Genomic DNA, 23,022 nt, shown 5'->3' on the forward strand with positions numbered 1-23,022 from the left:
AAATTCTGGAGAGGGATATATAGAATTGCACAAGTGTTACCTATATAGCCTTTTACCTCGAGTCACATCTCTGCTACAGCTAGAGTCATTAAATTGGTCTAAAGAGAGAAAAATTACAATTATTATTCTGTCTAAAGATGACATATAAAAAAGGAGCCAAAATTAATGTTAGTTGGAGTTTGACTAAATGTAATCATTTAAAGACAACAAAAATAAAGTTTCTTCTTGTCAACTAAACAATGAAAGAAAAAAATGTGACTCAGACAAACAAGAATTTCATCTTCATTTATGAATGAAATTAACAAAATGTGCCCAAGAGGACCAAAAATTAAAAACAGGAATGTTTTTTGGATGGAGGCCACTGACATTTTTCCCCTTCGTACTCATGTGGTCTTACACTTTTTCACTAGTTTTACATTTCATAAGAGTGAATGAGGTGAAACCTGGACCGTACAGAGGTTGGCAGGCAGCCCAACTTGTCCAGGATGGCACAACAATACAAGCCATTGCATGTATCCATGTATCCATGCATGGAGGAGATTCTAGGAGACAGATAGCTACTCTAGGACAAGTTCACAGGGCTGTAGATGGTCCTCAATCCATCAACAGGTCTGGTATTTGTTCCTTTGTGCAAGGAGGCCCAAGATGAGTACTGTCAGAGCTATTGACTGTATATACTATGGTCAAACCCACCATGATGTCATGCATTGGATTTTGAACTTTGAAAATGAAGCCCGAAAAAAAATGTTGAGACCCGCCCACCCAACTCTCCACTCCTGTTAGCTCAGGCTCCCGTCTGTCAGTCAAAGTGGTAACACCCCTAATTATGCAGAATAAATAAATAATTAATAAAAAAAAATAAAGCAATGAATTAGCAATGAGAAATCACCCCCATACAGTTGTCATGAATAGTGAAATAACCTACTGAGACCAAAATCTTTTTTTTTACCAGGCTGTGAACAGGTTTAACATTGCTGAAAAGCTGGGCTTTTTAACATGGGGGACATGGGGATTTGCTCCTTTTTGGAGTCAGGCTCAAATGGCCACTCGATGAACTGCAGTTTTTTGCACTTCCACATGGGCTTCATCGATCAGACCCAGAGGACGCCGCTTGGTCAGAGCCCTACAAAATAACCTTCAGCAGGCCAATGGTGTAAATGTCTCTGACCAAACAACCATGAAGCTTGATTGGTATACTGTATGCCATACAACACCAGAATTGTCGGGTCTGCTACTGGTTGCTCTGTGGTTTTCACACATGAGAGCAAGATCACCCTGAGCATATGTGACAGTTGTGAAAAGAGAAGCTGTGGAGAACATTAGGTTGCAGCCAGACAACTCCGAAGAAGAAGTAGCAACAGATAGGTTTTGATTTACTTTAGCTTGTTTTCTAAAGACACATCAGGGCTACTTGGTTATATAATAATGTATACCATCTAGGGTTGTTCTATCAGTCTGTGTTCTTCCTACAAACCCTTTCACTGACAAGCCTGTCTGATCTGTTGGTATCACAGTTTCTGGACAATGTGTGGACAACGGTGTGGAAAAAAAACCCTCTAAAACCAAAAATCTTTTTTATATTTTTTCTCCTAAGATTGGGATTTAGAAACATGACGGCAGTGCAAACAATTCCTTCTTCATTTGCATACATACAGCCTGGTCTCAGCTTAGAATGATTGAATATATTTTGTTGTTAGATTTTACAGAATTATGTGTTTTAAGTACTAACTACCAAAACAAATTCCTCATATGTGTAAACATGGCATTAAGGAGAATTATGATCCTGATATATCCAAATATCTATCGAGATAAAGCTATATACACATCAGCAATTAGTGTTGTTTCCATTCATCAAGTTGTCTGTATGTGCATACATTTATAAACTTATCTGGCACCTCAACATTAATTTATAACGCTACAGTCTGTTCCAGCGTATTCTGGGAAGTGCTTGTTTGTTAGGGAGTGATAATAGCATCTCCTACCCCGTAATGTCCCACATACATGAGGGCAGCAAATCAGTGCGCTCTGCGTGTGGGTGGGGAGCATGTCAGTCATGCTGGAGTCAACACATCAATACCGGCAAGAGAGTAGATAACTGCAGCTGCTATCTAGGTTTAATTTTCAACATTACACCGGAGGACTATAAAACACTTGCATATAAATGCAGCCTTTCTAAACCCATTACTATTCATTAACTGCAAACCTGCAGGAACACAGAGAGAGACAAACACAAGCGGCAAATAACCAGCATTTATGCTTGATTAATCACTCAGATAATTGTCATTACAAGATCTGCAAACGTATTTTTCTATGCACTGACTAATTTCCACTTAGATCAAGTTAAATTTGATCAGACTGAATGCATTATAAACCACCAGTAAAGCTCAAGAGATGTAAGCTGACTAGATTTATTTATTTATTTTTTAACAAAAGCCGCCTTAAAATACTGAATATAAAGTATAAAATAGTATAAAATAGTATAAAATTGCATCTAATGACTCAATCACCACAGTGCATTTAATTTTTCATTTGTACCTGAAGCCTGGGATCATCTTGGCGAACCCTATCACCTTCTGGATGCTGTAGGAGACCAAGTCAGCCAGGTGGGGCAGCATGGAAAGCTTAGTGTCCTCCTCACTGGAGTCTGGACTACTAGCACCGTCCTGGTACATCATTAACAGGTTGCTGAAGTTCATTTTGCTGTCCACAGACTCTGTTCAAACCAGGTTAGGGTGGTGGAAAGAATACATGGAGAATAAGGAAGTGATTAAAAGGAAGCAATTTTTACACAGAATTAGCACAGAGCCAGAAGTGGGTTAAACATGCCAGAAAGACAAACAAACAGTAGCACTAAAAAGTTAACCACGTAAACACTGAATGATGTAAATCTATAAGGAAGTTGAAGGAAGCAAGAACAATTGAAGTAAATGTACACTACTGAGTTTGGCAGGTGTGGAAAAAATGCTGTAAACTAATAATACTTGTAATATGAATAATGATTGTTTATTTTTTATCAAATGCAAAGTGAGCAAAGAAAAGAAAAATCTAAATCACATCAATATTTGATGTTACTATCTTTCTCGACTATGCACAAAAACATAGGAACTGGGGTGCAGAAAAATGGCAGCAGGTGTTATGGACTGAAGTGTCTTCAGGCAACAGTGAAGCATGGTGGAGGTTCCTTGTTCCATGTTTGGGGCTTCATTTCTCCAAATGGAGTTGAAGATTTGGTCAGGATTGATGGTGTCCTCAATACTGAGAAATGCAGGCATCATGCAATAACATCACGGAGGCGTGATTGGTCAAGGATTGGGCTTTGCAGGCTGTTTTTGGTCTTTTTTTAAGCCGCTTTAAGCAGACCTTTTTCGTTTTTCTGGACTTTTTATGATTAGCTGCTCAACAGGACGGATGTCTGTTAATGTATTCAAGAGAGCAACTGCCAGCGCTGTCCGTGTCCCCTGTGCTGTCCAGAGTGAGGCCTAAGATTTCCGCTGAACTTCAGAAGCCGGGTGTGCCGTGCTGGAGTGAAAGTGAAACATCCAAGAAAGAAATTTAAACCGGCAGTATGATCTGACCTCATGGGGAACGTGAGGATTCTAGCAAAGAAGCGAAGAAGGGTGGCAGGAGTGCTATTTGAGGGAAAGAGAGATGGTGCAGTCCTGCTCATATAACTTCACATAACTGTGAAGGAGAGTGTCAGTACAGCGGACATTGAACTTTTAACTGTGGGAATGTGACCGTATTATTTACCACGCTTAGCAGAATCAGAATCAAGTATGAGTACACATACAATGAAATTTACTTTGGTCACTTTGCTCAATGGTAAAAGACAAAACACTTAAATAAGCATAAGAATAATAATAAAAAAGAAAGAACCATGAACTTAAACGGTAGTATATACATGTAATGAGAGTTATTGTGTGAATGGTCATGTACTCCGTGACTGTTCTAGAGTTCATCAGAGCGAGAGCCCAGGGGAAGAAACTGTTTTTGTGTTGGGTGGTTTTCGTGTACAGTGCTCTGTAACGCTGGCAGATTGTGTCCAGGGTGTGAGGGGTCCTTGGAAATTTTACTGGCCCTCTTCCTGACCCTGGACCGGTACAGGTCATGGATGGAGGTCAGTATCAATAATCCTGTTTGCAGACATGACTGTCCTCTGCAGTGTGTCCCTGTCGTGTCTGGTGGCTGCTAGAAACCAAACCGTGATGGACAGGGTCAGGACAGAGTGGATTATTGCTGTGTAAAAGATGATCAGCAGCTCCTGGGGCAAGTTGAACTTCCTGAGCTGACGCAGGAAGTACAACCTCTGCTGGGCCTTCTTCCTCACAGAGTCTATATGGGAGGTCCACTTCAGCTCCTGTGAGATTGTGAACACTTGTAACCTGAATGAATACTCCTATGTCATCTTTGTTGGAGTTTACATCAGTCCCTCAGCAGTCAAGGCAGCAGCATGTGATGTGGTCCACGCCACTGTTGCCAGGCAACAGTCCACACACCTGAAGGCTCTTGTTACAATTTCTGGGAATTTAAATCATAACACCTTGAACACTGTTTTGACAACTTTTCATTAGTTTGTTGAGGGGGGTGACTCTGGGACACTGGAGCTCACTGTTAAGCCTCCTTGAGGTGTCGTGGGCCTAACTTAACGAAACATCGGTGAAGGGAGGTGCCCACTTGAAAACCCCAATGATGTGCTGCACACTGCAGACTACCAACTGTTGCTAGTTAGGCTTGTTTCCTGGTGTTTTCTTGTGTGTAACTTCTGATCTTGGCAGAGGGTAGGAATGTGGTGGCTAGGCTAATTAGCTGGTGTTTTATTTCTGTGGCTAGACTAATTGTATCTCGTTTCTTACATAGGCAGAAGGAGGAGATGTCTGGTCCGAGTGTAGTTGCATTCCCATCATCTCTATTACCTGCTGCTGCTGGCTAAGATAGTTAGTAACTGACCACTTGTCTGCTGGTTGGTTGTCCAGTTGGGCCAGGCTTCTAAAGGAGTTTTGCCTTAGATCATGGCACAAAGGATTGTGACATCTCGTCCTGTGTATTAATGAATATGTTCACTGCAAGACCCAGTAAACAGAACTCTGGATCTACTGTATGGTAATTCAACGGATGCATACAGCTCCACAGCCCTGGCCCCGCTGGTACGGTCAGATCACAACCTGGTCCTGTTAACACGTGAGTATGTGTCTGCAGTACAGACACAGTCTGTCTCCAAAAGGACTATTATGAGGTGAAGCCAGGAGGCAAGTGAAGTTCTGCAGAACAGCTTTGCCCAGAAACTTGCCAGATAGAGTTAATGAACTGAATGTCTTTTTTTAATAGATTCAGCACTGGACCCTCTGCTGTCTTTTTTAACATGGTATTAACCCGCTGACAAGACACATATCACCACTTAGTGTGGACAAGGAGGACATGTTCTCGCCAGTTATTCGATTTTCTCCTTTGTATGTAAACTGGGACAATGTCCGCATTCAGAAAGTTGAATTTCGTGCAAAGCTCGATTAAGCTGTGCATGCAAATGCACTGACTCCCAACTCCCACCCTGACTGAGGAAACCAGACCTATGACTGTGACACACGACCAGGTGAGAGCACAGTTGGAGAAAGTCAAGCAAGTCAAGTAAGTAGGCCCAGACTGTGTTAACCCCCAGGTCCTGAAAACCTGCACTTCACAGATGACTGGCATCCTGCACTACCTGTTTAACCTGATTCTGAAGTTGGAAAGGATACCAGTGCTATGGAAAACATCCTGCATAGTACCGGTGCCGAAGAAGTCTGTCCCATCTGGCCTCAACGAGCTGAGACCCCTGGGAACTCCTCTTGGACCCTCTTCAGTTCGCATATCAGGCTCATGTTGGTGTGGATGATGCTGTAAGCTACCCGCTGCAGCGAGCTCACTCTCATCTGGATGGTGGGAAGCGCACTGTGAGGACCATGTTCTTAGATTTCTCCGGTGTTTTTAACTCCATTCAGCCCTTTCTGATGAGTGAGAAGGTGCTCAGAATGGGTGTTGGCTCCTCCACTGCATTGCTCATTACTTGTCTGACAGGCCCCAGTTTGTGCGGTCGGTGGGGGGGGGGGGGGGGGGGGGGGAGAGTGGGCTCCCTGTTAGATACTGCTGTTTTTAATGTGTAGGCACTTTTTCTGTTCACTCTTTACACCACAGATTTTTGATTCTCTGGGTCCTGCCACCGGCACAAGCTCTCTGACGACTCTGCAATGGTAGGGTGTATCAGAGAAGAAGTATAAGAAGCTCCGCTGCCATAGTGAACGCTACAGAACTTTTTTTATTCCATATTCTATCCAGCTGTATAACAGCTCATCTTTTTGTACCAATTAAGCTACTTTGACAAATTAATTTGCCTTGTGGATCATTACAGTCTGTCTAAGTCCAAGTCGAGTTCTTCAAGATATTTGGAACAACCTACCAGCCAAGTTCCTTCAAAAACTGCAAGTGTGAGAGTGAGAGTGAGAGAGCAAGTGAGAAGAATTGATGCTTACTTAAAAGCAAAGGATGGTCACACCAAATACTGAATTGATTTAGATTTCATATTTACGAAAATAAATTATTAAAACTTTAATTTTTGAAAGCATTGTTTTTTACAGCAGTTTTCACACCTGCACTGTACATACAATTACAATTATATATAATCTACAGAAATAGACATTTTAAGCCTTTTAAAATCATGACTATTTGCACTAATGAAATTGTACCACAATTGTATCAATCCCTGTCCTGTCATTCAAACATGCACACCAAACTGACTCACTGCAAACTTTTTAATAGTAACTAAGAGCAGGAGCAAGGACAGAACAGCTACTGCAGATAAATACAGAAAGTACCTACATTTGCTAGTCTATCTGCAAATGTTGCTGAAATGAGGAACCTTATAAATAATAGAGTCATGCTGAGTTGAATGGGCTTTCATCATAATGCTAAAATAGTGTATGAAAGCAGACAACTGCAGAGTAACTACTGAGTTTTATTTTTTAATCAAGAGATCTCTTCAGAGCTGTGTCCTTGGTAAAGGTAATCCTCAATGATAAAAACGAACAAGGTCAGGTGAGACTGAGCCTTTCTTTTTCTCACCAGGTGAGTGGTTGAATGAGTCAGAGGAGGCATCAGACAGAGAGTGAAGAGAGGCAGCTCTGCTGGCACTGCGTGTAACTGGTCCTTCACGCACTGGAGGCTGCAAACACAGAGCAACACAAACATTTATGTCCTCTTAACTCAGTGTACTGCTGGGCTCTTCTTCCATGAATAAAATGACGTCAAAGTAATCACCACACATCTGTGGTCGGTTTCACAGAAGCAGGTTTACTGGAATTGTTCTTTCCAGATAAAATAGATACATTATTTACGGATCTCCCAAGATCACAGCAATGGCCTCCCTTCATTTATATAAAAAGTAGTATTTCTCCACATGTGTACCCTATGCACATTGAAAAACCATTGACTAAATCATGTTGTAACTACCACCTGCCATGCATGCGTGACTTAATCTTAACAGCCTGAAATGAGAGAAGAGTCCATCACGTTCTGTTTCAGGTATGAATGAATGAATTACGCGCTGCAGGCACATTTGCTGTAAATCTGGGGTAAGGTAAAATGATCAAAAGTTTGGCTTTATGTCACCTCAAAAAATGCAGACTACAACAAGTACTCCAAGAAGATATTCTGCAAGGGAGGTAACACTTTGAATTTGACTAAATGCACGTGATCCATTTTTTTCTTTTTTTCTTTTTTAAAAAAAAGCTTAGAAATGTACCATCTTTGATAGACTGCAAGACCCCACGTCACTGTTTTTTATTATGATAATTATGACGTTTTGTTGTGGATTTTATATTATATTGGTTCATTTATTTCTTAGTTGATTAATATTCTGTTCAACTTGCACATCATAAAATGCCTTAAAAAATAAAAAGGCACAGTTTTAGACAAAGTTTTTATGATTTCCATTCTTTAAGGACTCGCACTTCTGCAAAGGTATCGGACAAAACCTTAACCTTGTCTCAGAGTGATGCTGAAAAACTAGTTAATGCATTTGTGTCTTCCAGGCTGGATTATTTTAACTCATTACTGTCCGGCTGTCCAAATAGCTATTTAAAAAGCCTCCAATTGATTCAAAACGCTGCAGCAAGAGCACTGACAAGAATTAGCAAGAGAGATCATTACTCCAGTTTTAGCTTCTCTTCATTGGCTCCCTTTAAAATCTAGAACTGAATTTAAAATCCTCCTACTTACATACAAGGCCCTGAAAGGCCTAGCTCCATCATAGTTGAAAGACCTCATAGTACCATATTGCCCCAACAGATCAAAAGCAGGACTACTTGTGGTTCCTTGAGTTTCAAAAAGTAGAATGGGAGGTACAGCCTTCAGCTATCAGGCTCCTCTACTGTGGAACCAGCTCCCAGTTTGGGTTCAGGAGGCAGACACCCTCTCTACTTTTAAGGTCAGGCTTAAGATTTTCTTTTTTGACAAAGTTTATAGTTAGGGCTGGACTTAACCATCCCTTAGTTATGCTGCTATAGGCCTAGTCTGCAGGGGGACGATGCACTGAGGACATGTCCTCTGCTCTCTCTTCTCTGGCACCAAGCTCCTGTCCTCTAATTTCTTATAATTTATTTTCTATTATTGTGCTGTGTCTACATTTTCCCTTCCCCTACCCCCATCTTCTTGTGAGGGTCTCTGGCCTAGAGTGCTGCATGTCTGACCTGTGGAGCTTCATAAACTGCATCTGCTATCATGGTCTCATCAACTTGTTCAGTCTTCATGGCCTGGAGGTGTCCACTCCTACCTGGATGAACAATTCTCCAACCTGCCCATGATTCCTCTTTTACTCTCAAACTTTTACAAAAGATCATCAGCTATATGTTATGTTATTCTACGTGTTTCCTTCAGTCCGATATATGTATCTATGGGCTGGCCTTCGGCAGATAGGTCCCTCCATATGAGCTGGGTTCTGCTCAATATTTCCTTGCCATCGTTGCCTTCATGTTTGCTCTGGAGGTTTCAGGCCAGTTTGTGTAAAGCATCTTGAGACAATCTGTATTGTTATTGATGCTATATAAATAAAGTTGAATTCAACGATACCAATCCCTATTCATGAGTGTCACTTTACTCTGTACACGTTAAGTAAATACATGAAAAATAAATGACATTTTTTTAGGGTATTGACTGGAAATTTTTCTCTCCAGGTCCCAAAGCTGCCTCTCAAACCACTATGACACAGCTTCCCTCAAACGCACTTTGGCTAAAACATTACAGTTAGATGACTTTTATTTATATATTTTTTTTATTTATATTGCTTATTCTTTTGTTTACACAAAGATTAACATCATGTTCAAGTCTCTTGTGAAAAAAATGTAATGCCACTGCTAGGCCCTTATGAAGTTTGCCCTCATTATAATTGTCTGAAACCATGACAACCATTTATTATCTGTTCCAGAGCAAAGAATGGGTAAAGAGGACCTATAGTTTTTGGGTTGTTTTTTGGGGGGTGTTACCAGACTTGTAAGCTTCACATGTAGTTCAATGTAACACCCAAAACTAAATATTTGAATAGTCAGGTATTAACTACCAAACTTGAGTGTGTGTGTGGCTGTATGCACAGCATCCGCTACAATCACACTTACACTAATAAATTACAAAAGCCATTCCAGCAAATCATTTTTCTCCATCTCATTTATTCTGGACAACCCAGATGTTCTAGCCCACAAAGAAAAATGTTGTCTGAAAGTATCAAGTTAATGACATGGAGGAAAGAAATACAACAGCACCGTCAGGTGGATAAACAGCTCCCAGCTCCATGAGTTATATTACCAGTATGGGTAAATTGGAAACACACATGTATGATGTAGCTGATGTTTTGCAGTAAATAAAAAAAAAAGTTACTGTAATTAGAAGTATTTATTAACAGTTCTCTATATTTATTCTGCACTTCTCTACGTGTGTACCACTCATTAATACATTTTGCTTTCACTTGCCATCCATGTGTGAGATGTGCAATCTTAACTATGTGCAATCTGAAAGCAAAAGGATTTTCAAAATCTTGCCATTACAAAGAAGTGGCTCCAGACAAATCTGTCATCAAGGAAGGACTGGATTACCATTGTCAACAAAATATAGTGCATGGAAACACTTACTTTCACCTTAAGATTACAGGCTGAGCATTACACAAAGAACTGGGTAAAGTGGACTTCATACGTTTAATTTGTAACCCATTGCCTGTGTGAATAATCACTCCATTGGACTGGGCTTCTAAATGAATTTTGCCACAGATCATGGCACAAGGGATCATAACATCACATCCTGTGTATTAATGAATATGAAAGCTAACCTTGGCTAGTGACTGCTGTGAACAGTGCAGCTGGCGACTAGGGAAAGACTTAGTGACAGCATGGAAAGACAGCTGACAGGAGGACACAGTCCCCACCGTGATACCCCATTGACTACACCCTATGTAGCTACAGATTTGAATAGTGATAAAATACCACTAGAGTCAGCGAGAGCAGGGGCAGAAGATGACTCACTATTGGCTAATACGGTTTTTGACTCTGGAACGGTCTTGACTTCGAATAGGCAAAAGTTTTTAGTGGAAGCTAGGGGTTCAGATGGAAATGGGAAGAAGCAGCAGGTTTGTGTGTGTGGCTGGCAGAAAGTAACAATAGTAAAGGGCCTCAGAATCCATCAAGGGAGGAAAAAGTGCTTGGTAGAGGGAGCGCAGGGAACCCGCATTGATAGCTACTTTTTAAGAAGCGTATCAAGTCAGTTGGTTTAAGTCCAGCGACAGGAAGTAACCCACAGCAATGATTTGGCCAGTGCGCTAGGTAAGCTAAAAGGGACCGCAGAGAATAAGTTGGAGAGTATGGGAGATATAATCTATGATTATGGTAAGGAAAGTACTGGAAGAAATTCACAAGCAAGAGGAAGCAATGAGATCCACCAAGGCAGTGCTGCAGGCTAAGCAAGGACAGTGGGTGAACTGGGAGAGTGTAGAGAAAAGGAAGTTGACTTGGAGGGAGCTGTGGAGCATTGAGGCTAGTAGGATTAGATTCATGATAGGGGCTATTTATGATGTGCTACCATCTCCCCAGAACCTAAACCAGTGGTTAGGGGAAGCTGCTGCCTGCCCTCTTTGTTCTTGTGTATGTACACTTAGCCACATTCTGACAAGTTGCAGGGTTAGCCTCTCCCAAGGGAGATATAGCTGGCGTCACAACCAGGTGTTTGTTCGGGAGGGAGATAAGGCCAGACCAGCGAGAATCAGGCACAGCGCAGAGCAGCTAAGTGTGGGCTGAGCCTGGGAGCTGAGGTCCAATTTAGACGGTCTGTTAACCGTTCCACAACAGATAGCTGTGACCCTCAAAAGACCGGACTTGCTGTTGTGGTCCGAGGTAGAAAGGAAAGTGTACTTTGTGGAATTAACTGAGTAGTGAGGCGAGTAGTGAGGCTAGAGCGCCTGTGCACACCCAGTGGAGGTCGGTTGCCGTGGATTTGTTGCAAAATCCACCATTGCTCTCCTGTACGAGTTGGGCATTCGCGGGAAAGAACATAGTGTCACTGTAAACAATATGTCCCTGGCAGCGGAGCAAGCGAGTGGCTGTAGCTAAGGAGGAAACACGCTAGCTGCGGAGCATGCCAGTAAGGGAGATATAATAAGGCTAGCTGTGTACTGTTAATAGGTAGCAGTTGTAGTAGGGTTAATCTAATTTGTCGGTTGACAGTCACACAGTGGCGTGGTGGCTGTATTGAGGAGGGTGACTCTGGGACGCTGGAGCTCACAGTTAAGCCTTCTTGAGGTGACGTGGGCCTAACTTAACGAAACATCGGTGAAAGGAGGTGCCCACTTGAAAACCCCAATGATGTGCCACACACTGCCTACTGTTGTTGGCTAGGCTTGTTGGCTGGCATTTTCTTGTGTGTTACTTCTGATCTTGGCAGAGGGGAGACATGTTGAAGTATAGTTGCATGTCCCATCATTTCTTACCTACTGCTGGTGGCTAGGCTAATTTGCTGGTGTCTTCTAGTCTTTTACTTCCATGGCTAGGCTAATTAGCTGGTGTCTGGTAGTGTTTTATTTCTGATCCTAGCAGAAGGGAGAGGTGTTGGTTGAAGTGTAGTCGCATGTTCCACCAACTCTCATTACCTCCTGCTGTGGACTAGGCTAATTAGCTGGTGTCTGGTAGTGTTTTATTTCTGATATTGACAGAAGGGAGAGATGTTTGGTTGAAGTGTAGTCACATGTCCCATCATCTCTATTACCTACTGCTACTGGGTAGGCTAGTTAGTAGCTAACTGCTGGTCGGTTCTCCAGTTGGACTGGGCTGTTAACATGAGTTTTATGTAGAGAAACCTGGTCATTTTCATCATTTACCACTGACAGAACAACTTGTTCTAGCTGCACTCGAAAGGCAAAATCTTGAAGTGGAATTTGCATTTTGCACTGCTGGATCTTAAATAGGTTCTGAGTAGAGCTTAAAAATACAAAAAGAAGAAATGGGAGCAAGAGACCAAAACGCGCAGGATTAGCTTTACCTGGGAATCTCCAGTAATTTGTAATAATTATGGAGATTGTCTATGATCTTAATCCTGTGCGAATCACTCATGTCCTTGATTTGTAAAGTAAGTAAAAGTAAGTAAAGTTAAAAAAATTTCTGTCTCATGTCACTCAAGAATTGTAAAGGATATGCTATAATTCAAAGTTTGTACAGATGTTAACTATGTCTCTTCCATTAAGACAGATGGAATCACTAAATCAGCCGATGGATCTGACTTAAATACTGCTAGGTTGTTGGCAATTTCTTCCTGGGATAAACAGAATCAAAAATATATTTTTATCACCCATATATCCTATTTATAATTTGCATAATTTGCAGTCACGGAGCCTTCATCCTCAGCAAAAATGGGTCTTTCAACCGTACTTCTCGTCAATGGCTCAAGCGTGTAGGCAGCTGGTTTAGTTGAGAGAAAAATCTCCCTTTCTGCCTTTTCTTCTGACAGATTTTCTGCCTAAACTGCTTCTTCTTCAATTACAGCCAAAGCAACTAACCAATCCTATGACATGGGGAGTGATGTAAAATAAAGATGGAGGAGAGTACAATCCAAAAGGTTCAAAAATGCATTTTAAAAGATGTTTTTCTTTAAAATGGCTAATATGTTTTACAATGTTTTATTTCGGTATATTGTTTAAAATGTGTACACTTTTACTATGTTGGTGTATGTTCCGTTTGTTTCTTTAAAACACCTCCGCCAATGTGTGACGGCACCTTTCTGAAGCACATACATGCTCATGAGTTTATATACCTCTAGAGGTTCAATGATATTGAGGTCAAGAGACTGATGGCCCTCCAGAACCTTCACTTTTTTGCTGCTGTAGCTGTTCTGGGGTTTTGGATCATTGTAATGTTGAAGGTCCAAGTGTGTCCCATGCACAGCTTCTGAGGTGATGAGTGCGAACTTCATCCAGCATTATCTGACAAAATGTTGCACTCCTCTGGCCATAGAGTTTGACCAAATTCACTGTGCTTCTGTAGTTCAACCCTTACAACATCTGAGACACCTCCATATTTTACAGCAGGGATGGTGTACCTTCCATCACAGGCATTATTGACTCCTCTCCAATCTAAGATTTATGGTTGTGACCATAAAGTTCAATCTTAGTGTCATCACTCCAAATATTTTTTTTTTCCAGTAGCTTTGAGGCTTGTCCAATGTTTAGCATTTTGTAAGCGGTCTGTTTTGTGCCGCCAGTGTAGTAATGGCTTTCTTTTGGCAACTCAACTGTGCAGGCCATTTTTCTTCAAGTGTCAACGTATTGTGTGGCTGTTCCAAGATGCACAATTTTTCTGCAGAGAGGCCTGCATGTCAGCTGAAACTATTTGTGGGGTCATCTCAAATGATTTTCCTAGCAGTTGTGGCTTACGTTTTCTTGGACTACCTGACTGTGGCTTAGCATCAACAAAACCCCTGATTTTGAAAATACTGACTGGCATTCTCAAACATTTGGATCTCTTTTTATATCATTTTCCTGCTTTATAAAAGGACAACTACCTTCTAATCTTGCAAGTTAGTTCTTTTACTTTCCCAATGGATCAGAATCCAGTGTAGCACTAGATGAAATGAGCAGGGTTCTTTCAAGAGACTCACTAACATTTTATACACAGACACTAATTACAAGCAAATAGATGATCGTCACCCTTAATAGTCATTTAAGCCCATTTGTTTTCACATCATCAGGCCAAAACATGCAGGGTATTTATACTTTTGATCAGGGCTGTTACGGTGATTTAACTTATCATTATAATTTAAAAAGTTCAAAAAACAACTATAAAATTCCCAAGGGGAAATTTTGAATGAGGCAATGCTGCTTGTGCCGCGTACTGGTAATGGCCACCTTGGTCATAATGTTTCGGCAGCTTGTCTGAGACCCAGCATTGTGTCGGTAGACAGACCAGAACCGCAGCTGGGCCACTAGTGTCGCATTAATAACGCCCCCCCCCCCCCACTGTACTGCTGTAATGACCTGAGTGGTCATAATGTTTTGGCAGACTTATTTGAATGTGGGGTCAGGGTTGGCTGCGCAGTTGGGTGTGCGGAAGGAGCAGGTGGTCATATGCTACAGCGGGGTGTCTGTGGAGTGAGATTTGGCCTCCTTCTCTGTCCATGTCTAAGGTGGTCATAATGACTTGGCGGTGTGAGTGACTTAGTGTTCCAGTATGATGGCCACCAGGTACACAGCTGTTGTGTTAATGAAAGCCTCCCTCCTTAGGTACTGCTGCAAATGTCAGATTCTTCACTGTAAGGCGTTCCTAATAATTTGGCCACCTGAGTGAGTCATGTTGACTCATGAGCAGGTACACACCTGCTGTTAATTAGACCCTTCTCCCTTTATGATGCTGTCACTATGAGATCCTCCCTCCTCCTCCATTGCTGTGAGCTCCTCAGTGCATGTGAGATTTGTAACCATGGTTACGGCCCCTCACCTGCTCTCTCACAGCTTACATAAGAACTTTAGTTCTTATGTAAGTGGGGGGTAGCTATCTGTACCCTAGGATTTGGCCTCCGAACAAAAGTTCATAACTCCCCAACAATAGGTCGTACAGGGAAAATGTATGCATTGTGAGCGTCAAACGAGGGTCCTCGGTTTAATGTTGGTTCCACGCACGTACAGCGAAAACTGTGGCTGCTGTGACAAGAGACAGAAGACTTTGCGTTGCTGTTTTTCACCGAAAATCTGATCTCTTTCTAACATGGGAGCGAAAGGGCGGAATGTTGGTTGCACTCTTCGCTCAGAAGAGCCTGGAGTCCAAACTGTAGGATGTACACCAATCAGAGACGCAGCATCGGAAAGCCAACAAAAATGCCAACTCCAAATTGGTGGCCGCCAGACAACTTTGAACAACTTTTTTTCGGTTAAAACAGAAAAATCCTCTCGCTAGAGTGTGTTTAGAGTGTGGCCATAGGGTCCCATGTTAAATGATATTTTTCAACTTTTTTCATCAAACCTTAAACTGCGACCTCGACCAAACCGTAGCAGGTACAGAAACGCCGTTTTGGGGAAAAGAAAGCTACACTTATCTTGCCTTGTACAAACTTTTCATAATTTCTCTACTCCAAAGCATGGTCGTGTAATCATTCAGCAAAGCGAGTGAGGCGATTTCGGAATGTTTGCGCTTTTTTCTGGCTTTTCCATTCATTCATATGGGAAAAATTGGTCACTTTTTTGTCGTTTATTCTCACCCCGTTTCATCAATCAATTATAAAAGACATAACACACCATTCCCGATCGAGATGCACGTTTTGATATAACATTGTCCATATCGCTCCAAAACTCTGGGACAAGTTACGTGCCGAAAAAGTTACGGAAGAAGCTTTAAAACGCATTGCATTGCCTCTATAATAACCACAAGCAATTATTGTCTGATTATAATTACTTACTACAATAACTTCCAGAAACCACAAATGTTTTTACATTAGCCAACGTATTTTCTGAATAACTGACTATATTTGCCAAATTTTGAGCACAAAAGTACACAAGTTTTATTTACCTTATACAGGCATGCCCATGTTTATCTCTGCTCCATACAGCATCCTGTCATAACCCTCATTGCTCAGTATCCAACATGATGTTATTCCTGCTGTATCTAAGCCCACTTCAGTGAAATTATAGTCGGATGTGCAAAGCAAATGCCAAGGTCTGCAGAGGTAGGGGTAACCAGAGTAGATGCCATTCATATTCTATCACATTTCTCAAGTTTTCGTGAACATAACTTCTTCAGCATTTAGCATTTTTGTCCATGAAATGTAATTCCTGTAATTTAAAAATACCTACACTGTACTGTGTCTTACATATAATGTCATGACTGATTCACCCAAATTCATGGAGGAGAACAAAGTGTTTTGGGCTTTAGCAATGGTAATTTGAGTGTGTGTTTTTTTTGAGCAAAAAAAATTTTTACTGGACCAACCCTGAAGCGGGAGAAGTCAGAATAGGAGGCATCATAGGTCTTGTGGTGAGCTTCCACCAGGCAGGAGATGATGCGAGTCTGCTCCTCATTCAGCCGGGGCCTCATTGCCTCGCGGGCTGCCTCCTCCTCTTTCCTCTTCATTATCATTTCTTTTTTCCTTTGAACCTCCTCGTCCGTCAGTATGACTGTAATAGACAGATAGAGTTATGTTACCTTACCAGCACACACATTCACGTGTACAGATGTTAAAGCTGGATTAAAAAAAAAAAAAAAGGAAGATCATTTTAAAAACTCAGTAAAGAGCATTGATTTAAGCACTGAATGGATGTTAATGAACGTTGAATCATTCCTAAAGATGAATTACAATACATATTAGGTCAGTGTTTGCATTGAAAATCTGTAGAATAATTAATATTTTGTTATAACTTTTACTTGTTTGAATTTATCAAAATCTACAAAGAAATCTTGTATTTTTTTCCCACATCACTAGACTTTAGAGAAAGTAAACACACATAACAGTGTCACACAATTTAATAAGAGCATGTTACAGAGTAACAATACAAGAACTACAAGACATACCAAATGTAGAATAAATTATTATTTTTGGATCAAATTTCATTGTCCATTGTCCACAGTCTCTTAGGCTTATCTCACGTTACAGTTTCCGCTTGTTGTCCCCTGTATTAAAAAAATGCATTCATTGTGTATTTTTTTGGTTATGATTAACCCAGGTGTGTTGAGCGGGTAAAATAAGTATTGAACACATCATAATTCTTCATAGTTAACATATTTCTAAACTTGCTATTGACATGAAATTTTCCCCAGGTGTTGGTAACAACCCAAGTAATCCATACAGTGAAAGAAACAAAAGCAAATAAGCTCAGAAATTAAGTTATGTCTAATAATATAAAATAACAGAGGGAAAAAGTACTGAACACTGTTACTGATATTTATTTAATACTTGGTACAAAAGCCTTTGTTGGTAATGACAGCTTCAAGATGCCTCCTGTATGGAGAAACTGGTCACATGCATTGCTCAGGTGTGATTTCGGTCCATTCTTCCACACAAACAGTCTTTAAATCTTGAAGGTTCATGTCAATAGCACATTTAGAAATCAGTTTACTATGAAAAATTGTAGGGGTACACGATAATTATCGGTCTGATATCAGGAAATTATGACATCATTCCATTCCATCATTCCAAGTCCGACACCATGACTTATCAGCCCGATAACATAATATATATTTTTGTCAGCACTGCGGTGAGTCGTCGTTTTAATTATGCACACCCTCTCCTACATGAGACCTGCACGGCCTGCAGCGAACGCTGCGTCCAAGTGGCGTCAGTGAAAAAATGCATTACTCCCGGTTCAGACCAAAAGTCCCGGTTCAGACCTCCTGCTGTGAGAGCTGCGTGCCCGTTTTTTCCTCCCTCATACATCATCGTGTACATTGCAGATAACATTGCAGTTTGTTGATGACCTAAAGGATGGACCAGTCAACCCCCTCTCTTTCAAAAGGCTGCTGATATTAGAATAAATAACTGTGTCCTGAACAGTGTCGGATATCTGCTGCCAAATCTCCTGTTTCTCCTGATCGTTCAAAAAGTGTGGAAGATCGCTATACAAGATGTACATGAACACAGTCGTCGTTCACCTATGCACTTCCATTAACGATTGTGTAACAACACATTTGATTTGTTTGAAAAAAATTAACAAAAATCTCTGCACTTCAGAGAACAGTCTTTAGGGGAGTAGACCAACACTTGTTTTTGAGCTGAAACCTCTACAGTGATACAGTCTGTCAGGCTGTCAAGTCAGAATATATCAGTGTCGACATGAAAGGGGCTTCTGTCATAATTTTTGCAGAAGCTTACTGATATCAACGTCTTATCCACAGTATTTTACTCATTGCCCTGGAAGTTACGGATAAATCATAGAAACACAAATATAAAAAGGTCGGGGAAACGACTCTCAAGCTGGGAAAGGGGAATTTCCGTCACCACTTAAATGCATCACAATGTGCATATGTTTGTAAATATACAAGATGGAGGCAGTAGTGTGGGAGTTCTTTAAAGTTTCCGAGGAAGACAGTTCGCTGGCTGAGTGCTATAAATGTTTAAAGAAAATCCACGGGGAGGGAGAAATAGCATAGAACTAGCATAGAAATGTTTGATTCTAACTTGTGTCAGTGCATTACCGTATTTTCTGGACTAAGTTATATGTCGCACCAGAGTATTAGTTACATTTGTCATGAAGAGGAAAAAAACACATGTAAGTCGCACCGGTCTTGTTGTAATGTGACTGATGTTTATGTGTTTGACAGCTAAAGGGAGTCTCTGTGGAATTCTAAAGGTAGTTGCTATAGCAACGTAACGAAAGTATAGGGAGAAGCAACTTTAGTAACAGTTCTGAGGAACTTTTCTAACAGTTATGCACGGTGTAGTAGCGACTGTGGAGACGGGAGTTGGATATGTAAATAAAACCACTCAGATGAACTGAAACTTGAGATCCAACTCATCCTTATGAATTGAAGTTATTACACTGGCGACAAGGAGAAATTGGACTACAAACGATCGCCGGTGGAATGTTTGGATTAATCAGTCTGTACCGAGTGAAGATTTCTGGCAGTTGGAAATAACGGAAAATGGCAACATACTGTGAAATAAATTAATTTGACCTAGACTCGAATGACTGGCAGCAGTACATGGAGCGCCTTGAGTTTTAATTTGAGGCCAATACTATTTCGGATGAGGGACGGAGACGGGCATCCTTCTGAGTGCATGTGGAGGCAGAGTCTACGCCGTGTTACGGGACATGTGTCACCCCAGTAAACTGGGGGATTTCTCCCTGGCTGATCTACTAAAATCTTTGAGCGGACATTTCACACCTAAGCCAAGTCTCATTGTGGAACGTTTTACGTTTTATTTAACATCAAGGACAGACTGTTGCTGCTTTTGTGGCTGAACTGAGGAATTGACAGAACATTGTGGGTTTGGGCTGGCACTGGATGACATGATCAGAGACAGGCTGGTGTGCGGTATTAACGATGATCGCATTCAGCGGTGGTTGTTGTCAGAACCTGACGAAAGACTGACGTTGGCCAGGGCGATAGAGCTAGCAACATCAATGGAAATGGCAGCAAAAGATGTGGCGGAGTTACAACAAACTGTGGGGGAAGGAGCAGTGCATAAAGTGCAGCCCGCGGCGACAGACAGACCGAAACTCACAGGATGTTGCAGGTGCGGAGGAAGTCATGGATCGGCCGAATGTCGATTTATTGATGCAATTTATCAAAACTGTCAAAAGAGAGGTCATTTGGCCAGGGATCCCAGACAGAATCCAAGACGTGCAAGGGACTCAACACACATGCTGCAAGATGATGATGATGATTATGACAAGAAATATGCTCACATGCAGCACCATTTTGATGATGAGGGTGGAGTTATACAGGGAGCATCTGTCCGTAAATGGACACAACATAGAGTTTGAAATTGACTCTGGAACAGATATCACAATTCTGAATAAGGAGACATACAGGCGGATGGGAGGAGGAACATTGCTCCCAACCAAGATTCGACTTTACACTTACACCAGAGACAGAGTGAGGGTGTTGGGCAAGATGCCTTCAAGTAACCTACAAAGGGGAGACCAAGCAGTTGGCATTGCTGGTGGTAAAAGGTGAAGGCCCTAACCTTTTGGGAAGAAATTGGCTCAAGGCTATTCAGCTCGACTGGAGAGCCATATTCAGACTGCAGATATCTCAACAGTAAGAGTTAAATGGGCTGCTCTCACAACATGGACAGGTTTTCAAAGGCGAACTGGGTACTCTTGTGGGAACTACAGCAAAAATCTATGTGGAGCCTGAGGCTCCACAAGCCACGCTACTTCAAAGCCAGACCCCTGCCATATGCCCTAAAACAGAAAGTGGAGGCACAATTAGTCAGATCGGAGAAGGAAGGCATTATTGAGGCCATAAGTTTTTCAGAGTGGGCGGCCCCTATCGTTCGCATTCTGAAATAGGACCAGACCACCAGAAACTGTGGTGACTATACAGTCACAGTGAACCCTGTATCGAAGCTGGACAGTTACCTCATTCCAAAGACTGAGGACCTGTTGGCGGTATTAGGAGGGGGGCAGAAATTCACTAAATTAGACATGTCTCAAGCCTATCAGCAGCTCCCACTAGATAGAGAATCCAGGAAGTCCACTACCATCAATACACACCGCGGTCTGTATCAGTACACCCGGCTCCCATATGGGGTGTCATCAGCACCTGGGATATTTCAGCGCACCATGGATAACCTACTACAAGGACTTCCTCAGGTGATAGTGAGAGTGGATGACATCCTAGTGACAGGAAATGATGATGCCAGTCACCTGCAGGACATAGGCTCTGTGCTGGAGAGACTGTCCGCTGCTGGTCTGCGTCTGAGGAGAGACAAATGTGTATTCATGGCACAAGAGGTAGTGTACCTGGGTTACGGAATTAACCACAAAGGGATTCATCCAATTGCAGACAAGGTCAAGGCTATTGTTAATGCTCCACAAGCAACAAACCAGATTCAGCTAAAATCTTTCCTGGGCATGCTCAATTACTATCACAGGATTTTGCCCAACTCTCTCGTTAGAGCCACTGCATGATCTCTTGAGAAAGGGAGCAAAATGGAGATGGGGGAGATGGCAGAACCAGGCTTTTGATCAGGCAAAGAAAGTCTCCAGTCTGATCAGTTGTTGGTGCATTTTGATGACTCAAAGCCCCTTTACTTGTCCTGTGACGCATCACCTTACGGTGTTGGAGCTGAAATGTCTCACCGTTTCTCAGATGGCACCGACAGACCCACTGGATACATATCACAGTCACTGTCGTCAGCAGAAAGGGGTTATTCCCAGCTGTCCATTATTTTTTGGCCTTAAAAATTTTCGACAAAATCTGTTTGGCAAACACTGCACCATTGTGACTGACCACAAACCACTGTTGGGCCTCTTGGGAGAAAAAAAAGGCATCCCCCAGCTGGCAGCAGCCAGAATGTAGCGGTGGGCTTTGGAAACGCAGACGCACTGAGCAGACTCCCATTGCCAAACACATGCATCACCACGACACAAGAGGAAGAAGTAGTAATGCTCATGGAGCATATGAATGGCACTCCATTGCAAGTGAACCAAATCCGGGACTGTTGCCGGTATTGCCCAGAGTGCACCAGTGGCTGCTGTGGGGCTCCTGGCCTGCAGAGTGCACTGACCCAGACATGCATATCAGACAACAACATGAGCTCAATGTGGAAGAGGGATGCATCCTGTGGGGAAACAGGGTGATAATACCACCACAAGGCCGACAGCTGATGATGAAAGAGCTACATGAAGCACATCCTGGATCCAGGATGAAAATGCTGGCCCGCAGCTACGTCTGGTGGCCAAACATGGATGTAGAGTTAGAAGCAGCGGTGTGCAACTGTCATGCCTGTCAGTCAAACCAAGCTGCCCCACCAGCTGCACCATTATATTCATTGGAGTGGCCCAACCAACCATGGATGCGACTGCATGTGGATTTTTGTGGGCCCGTACTTGGAAAGATGTTCCTCATTGTAATCGATGCCTACTCAAAGTGGATTGGACACACACTCATGGTATCCCAGACGTGCTCGTCAGTGACAATGAGCCGAGTCTTGTGAGTGCAGAGTTCAAACACTTCCTAAAAAAGAATGGCATAAAGCATGTGACCACTGCTCCATACCATCCATCTTCCACTGGCTGTGCTGAGCATGCTGTGCAAGTGTTGCAAGAGGGCATCAGGAAGATGGGTGAGGGCAGTGTGGAGACAAAAGTTGCCAGGTTTCTGTTCAAATATCGCTCAACTCCTCACACTACCACCGGAGCAACACGAGCTGAGCTGCTCATGAACAGAAGGATCAGGACTCAGCTCGACTGAGTGCACCCTTCACTAGCAGGGACAGAACCAGGCAAAACAAAAAGAGCAGCACGACAGGCATGCAAGGGATCGGAGATTCACAGAGACTGATTCAGTTTATGTGAGAGGATATGCAGGTCAGAAGTGGATTCCTGCAACTCTGGTTGAGAGAACCGGTCCAGTCCAATGGAAGGGGAAAACACAGGACAACAAGCTGGTGAATAAGCATCAGGATCAAATTTGTCCATGTTACGATCAGACACCAGGGGGATCCAGTTCGGGGGAAGAGGTTTTGGAGCCACAGGAACCAGTTTACACTGGGCCTGTCACTGTGCTGTCAGAACAGAATCCTGAAAGAGACCGTCGTTATCCTACTAGAGTTAGGAAGGCACCCACGTATCTAAAAGACTATGTTCATGCAGGGGCAGAATAATCCCCTTGAGGTGCATATATATTGGTATTGGTCTTTGGAGGAAGAAAGTTATCGGTTATTGGTATCAGTTTAAAAAAAAGAGTTATCCTGAATCCCTAAAAAATTGTGATGTGTTCAATACTTATTTTAACCGCTGTATTTTGTTCAGGGGTTGTTTTCTCCTTATGGTTTTCAATACAAAGTTTCAAAACAAAATGAGGGAAAATAAAG

At 42.2% G+C, this 23,022-nt stretch overlaps 1 protein-coding gene across 2 annotated transcripts in view; it reads right to left on the reverse strand.

The window, feature by feature from the left end:
* Positions 1-23,022, reverse strand: part of LOC125007701 (vitamin D3 receptor A) — a 92,215-nt gene that overhangs the window by 12,345 nt on the left and 56,848 nt on the right. For both annotated transcript variants that reach the window (XM_047584444.1, XM_047584452.1), the window contains 3 exons: positions 16,473-16,657; positions 7,093-7,192; positions 2,536-2,713 (listed from right to left, as the gene is read on the reverse strand). In XM_047584444.1, coding sequence (XP_047440400.1) covers positions 2,536-2,713; positions 7,093-7,192; positions 16,473-16,657 — 463 coding nt within the window. The remainder of the gene's footprint in view (positions 1-2,535; positions 2,714-7,092; positions 7,193-16,472; positions 16,658-23,022) is intronic.

The sequence above is a fragment of the Mugil cephalus genome, chromosome 1 (genome assembly GCF_022458985.1).
Source record: "Mugil cephalus isolate CIBA_MC_2020 chromosome 1, CIBA_Mcephalus_1.1, whole genome shotgun sequence".
NCBI classification, from domain to species: Eukaryota; Metazoa; Chordata; class Actinopteri; order Mugiliformes; family Mugilidae; genus Mugil; species Mugil cephalus.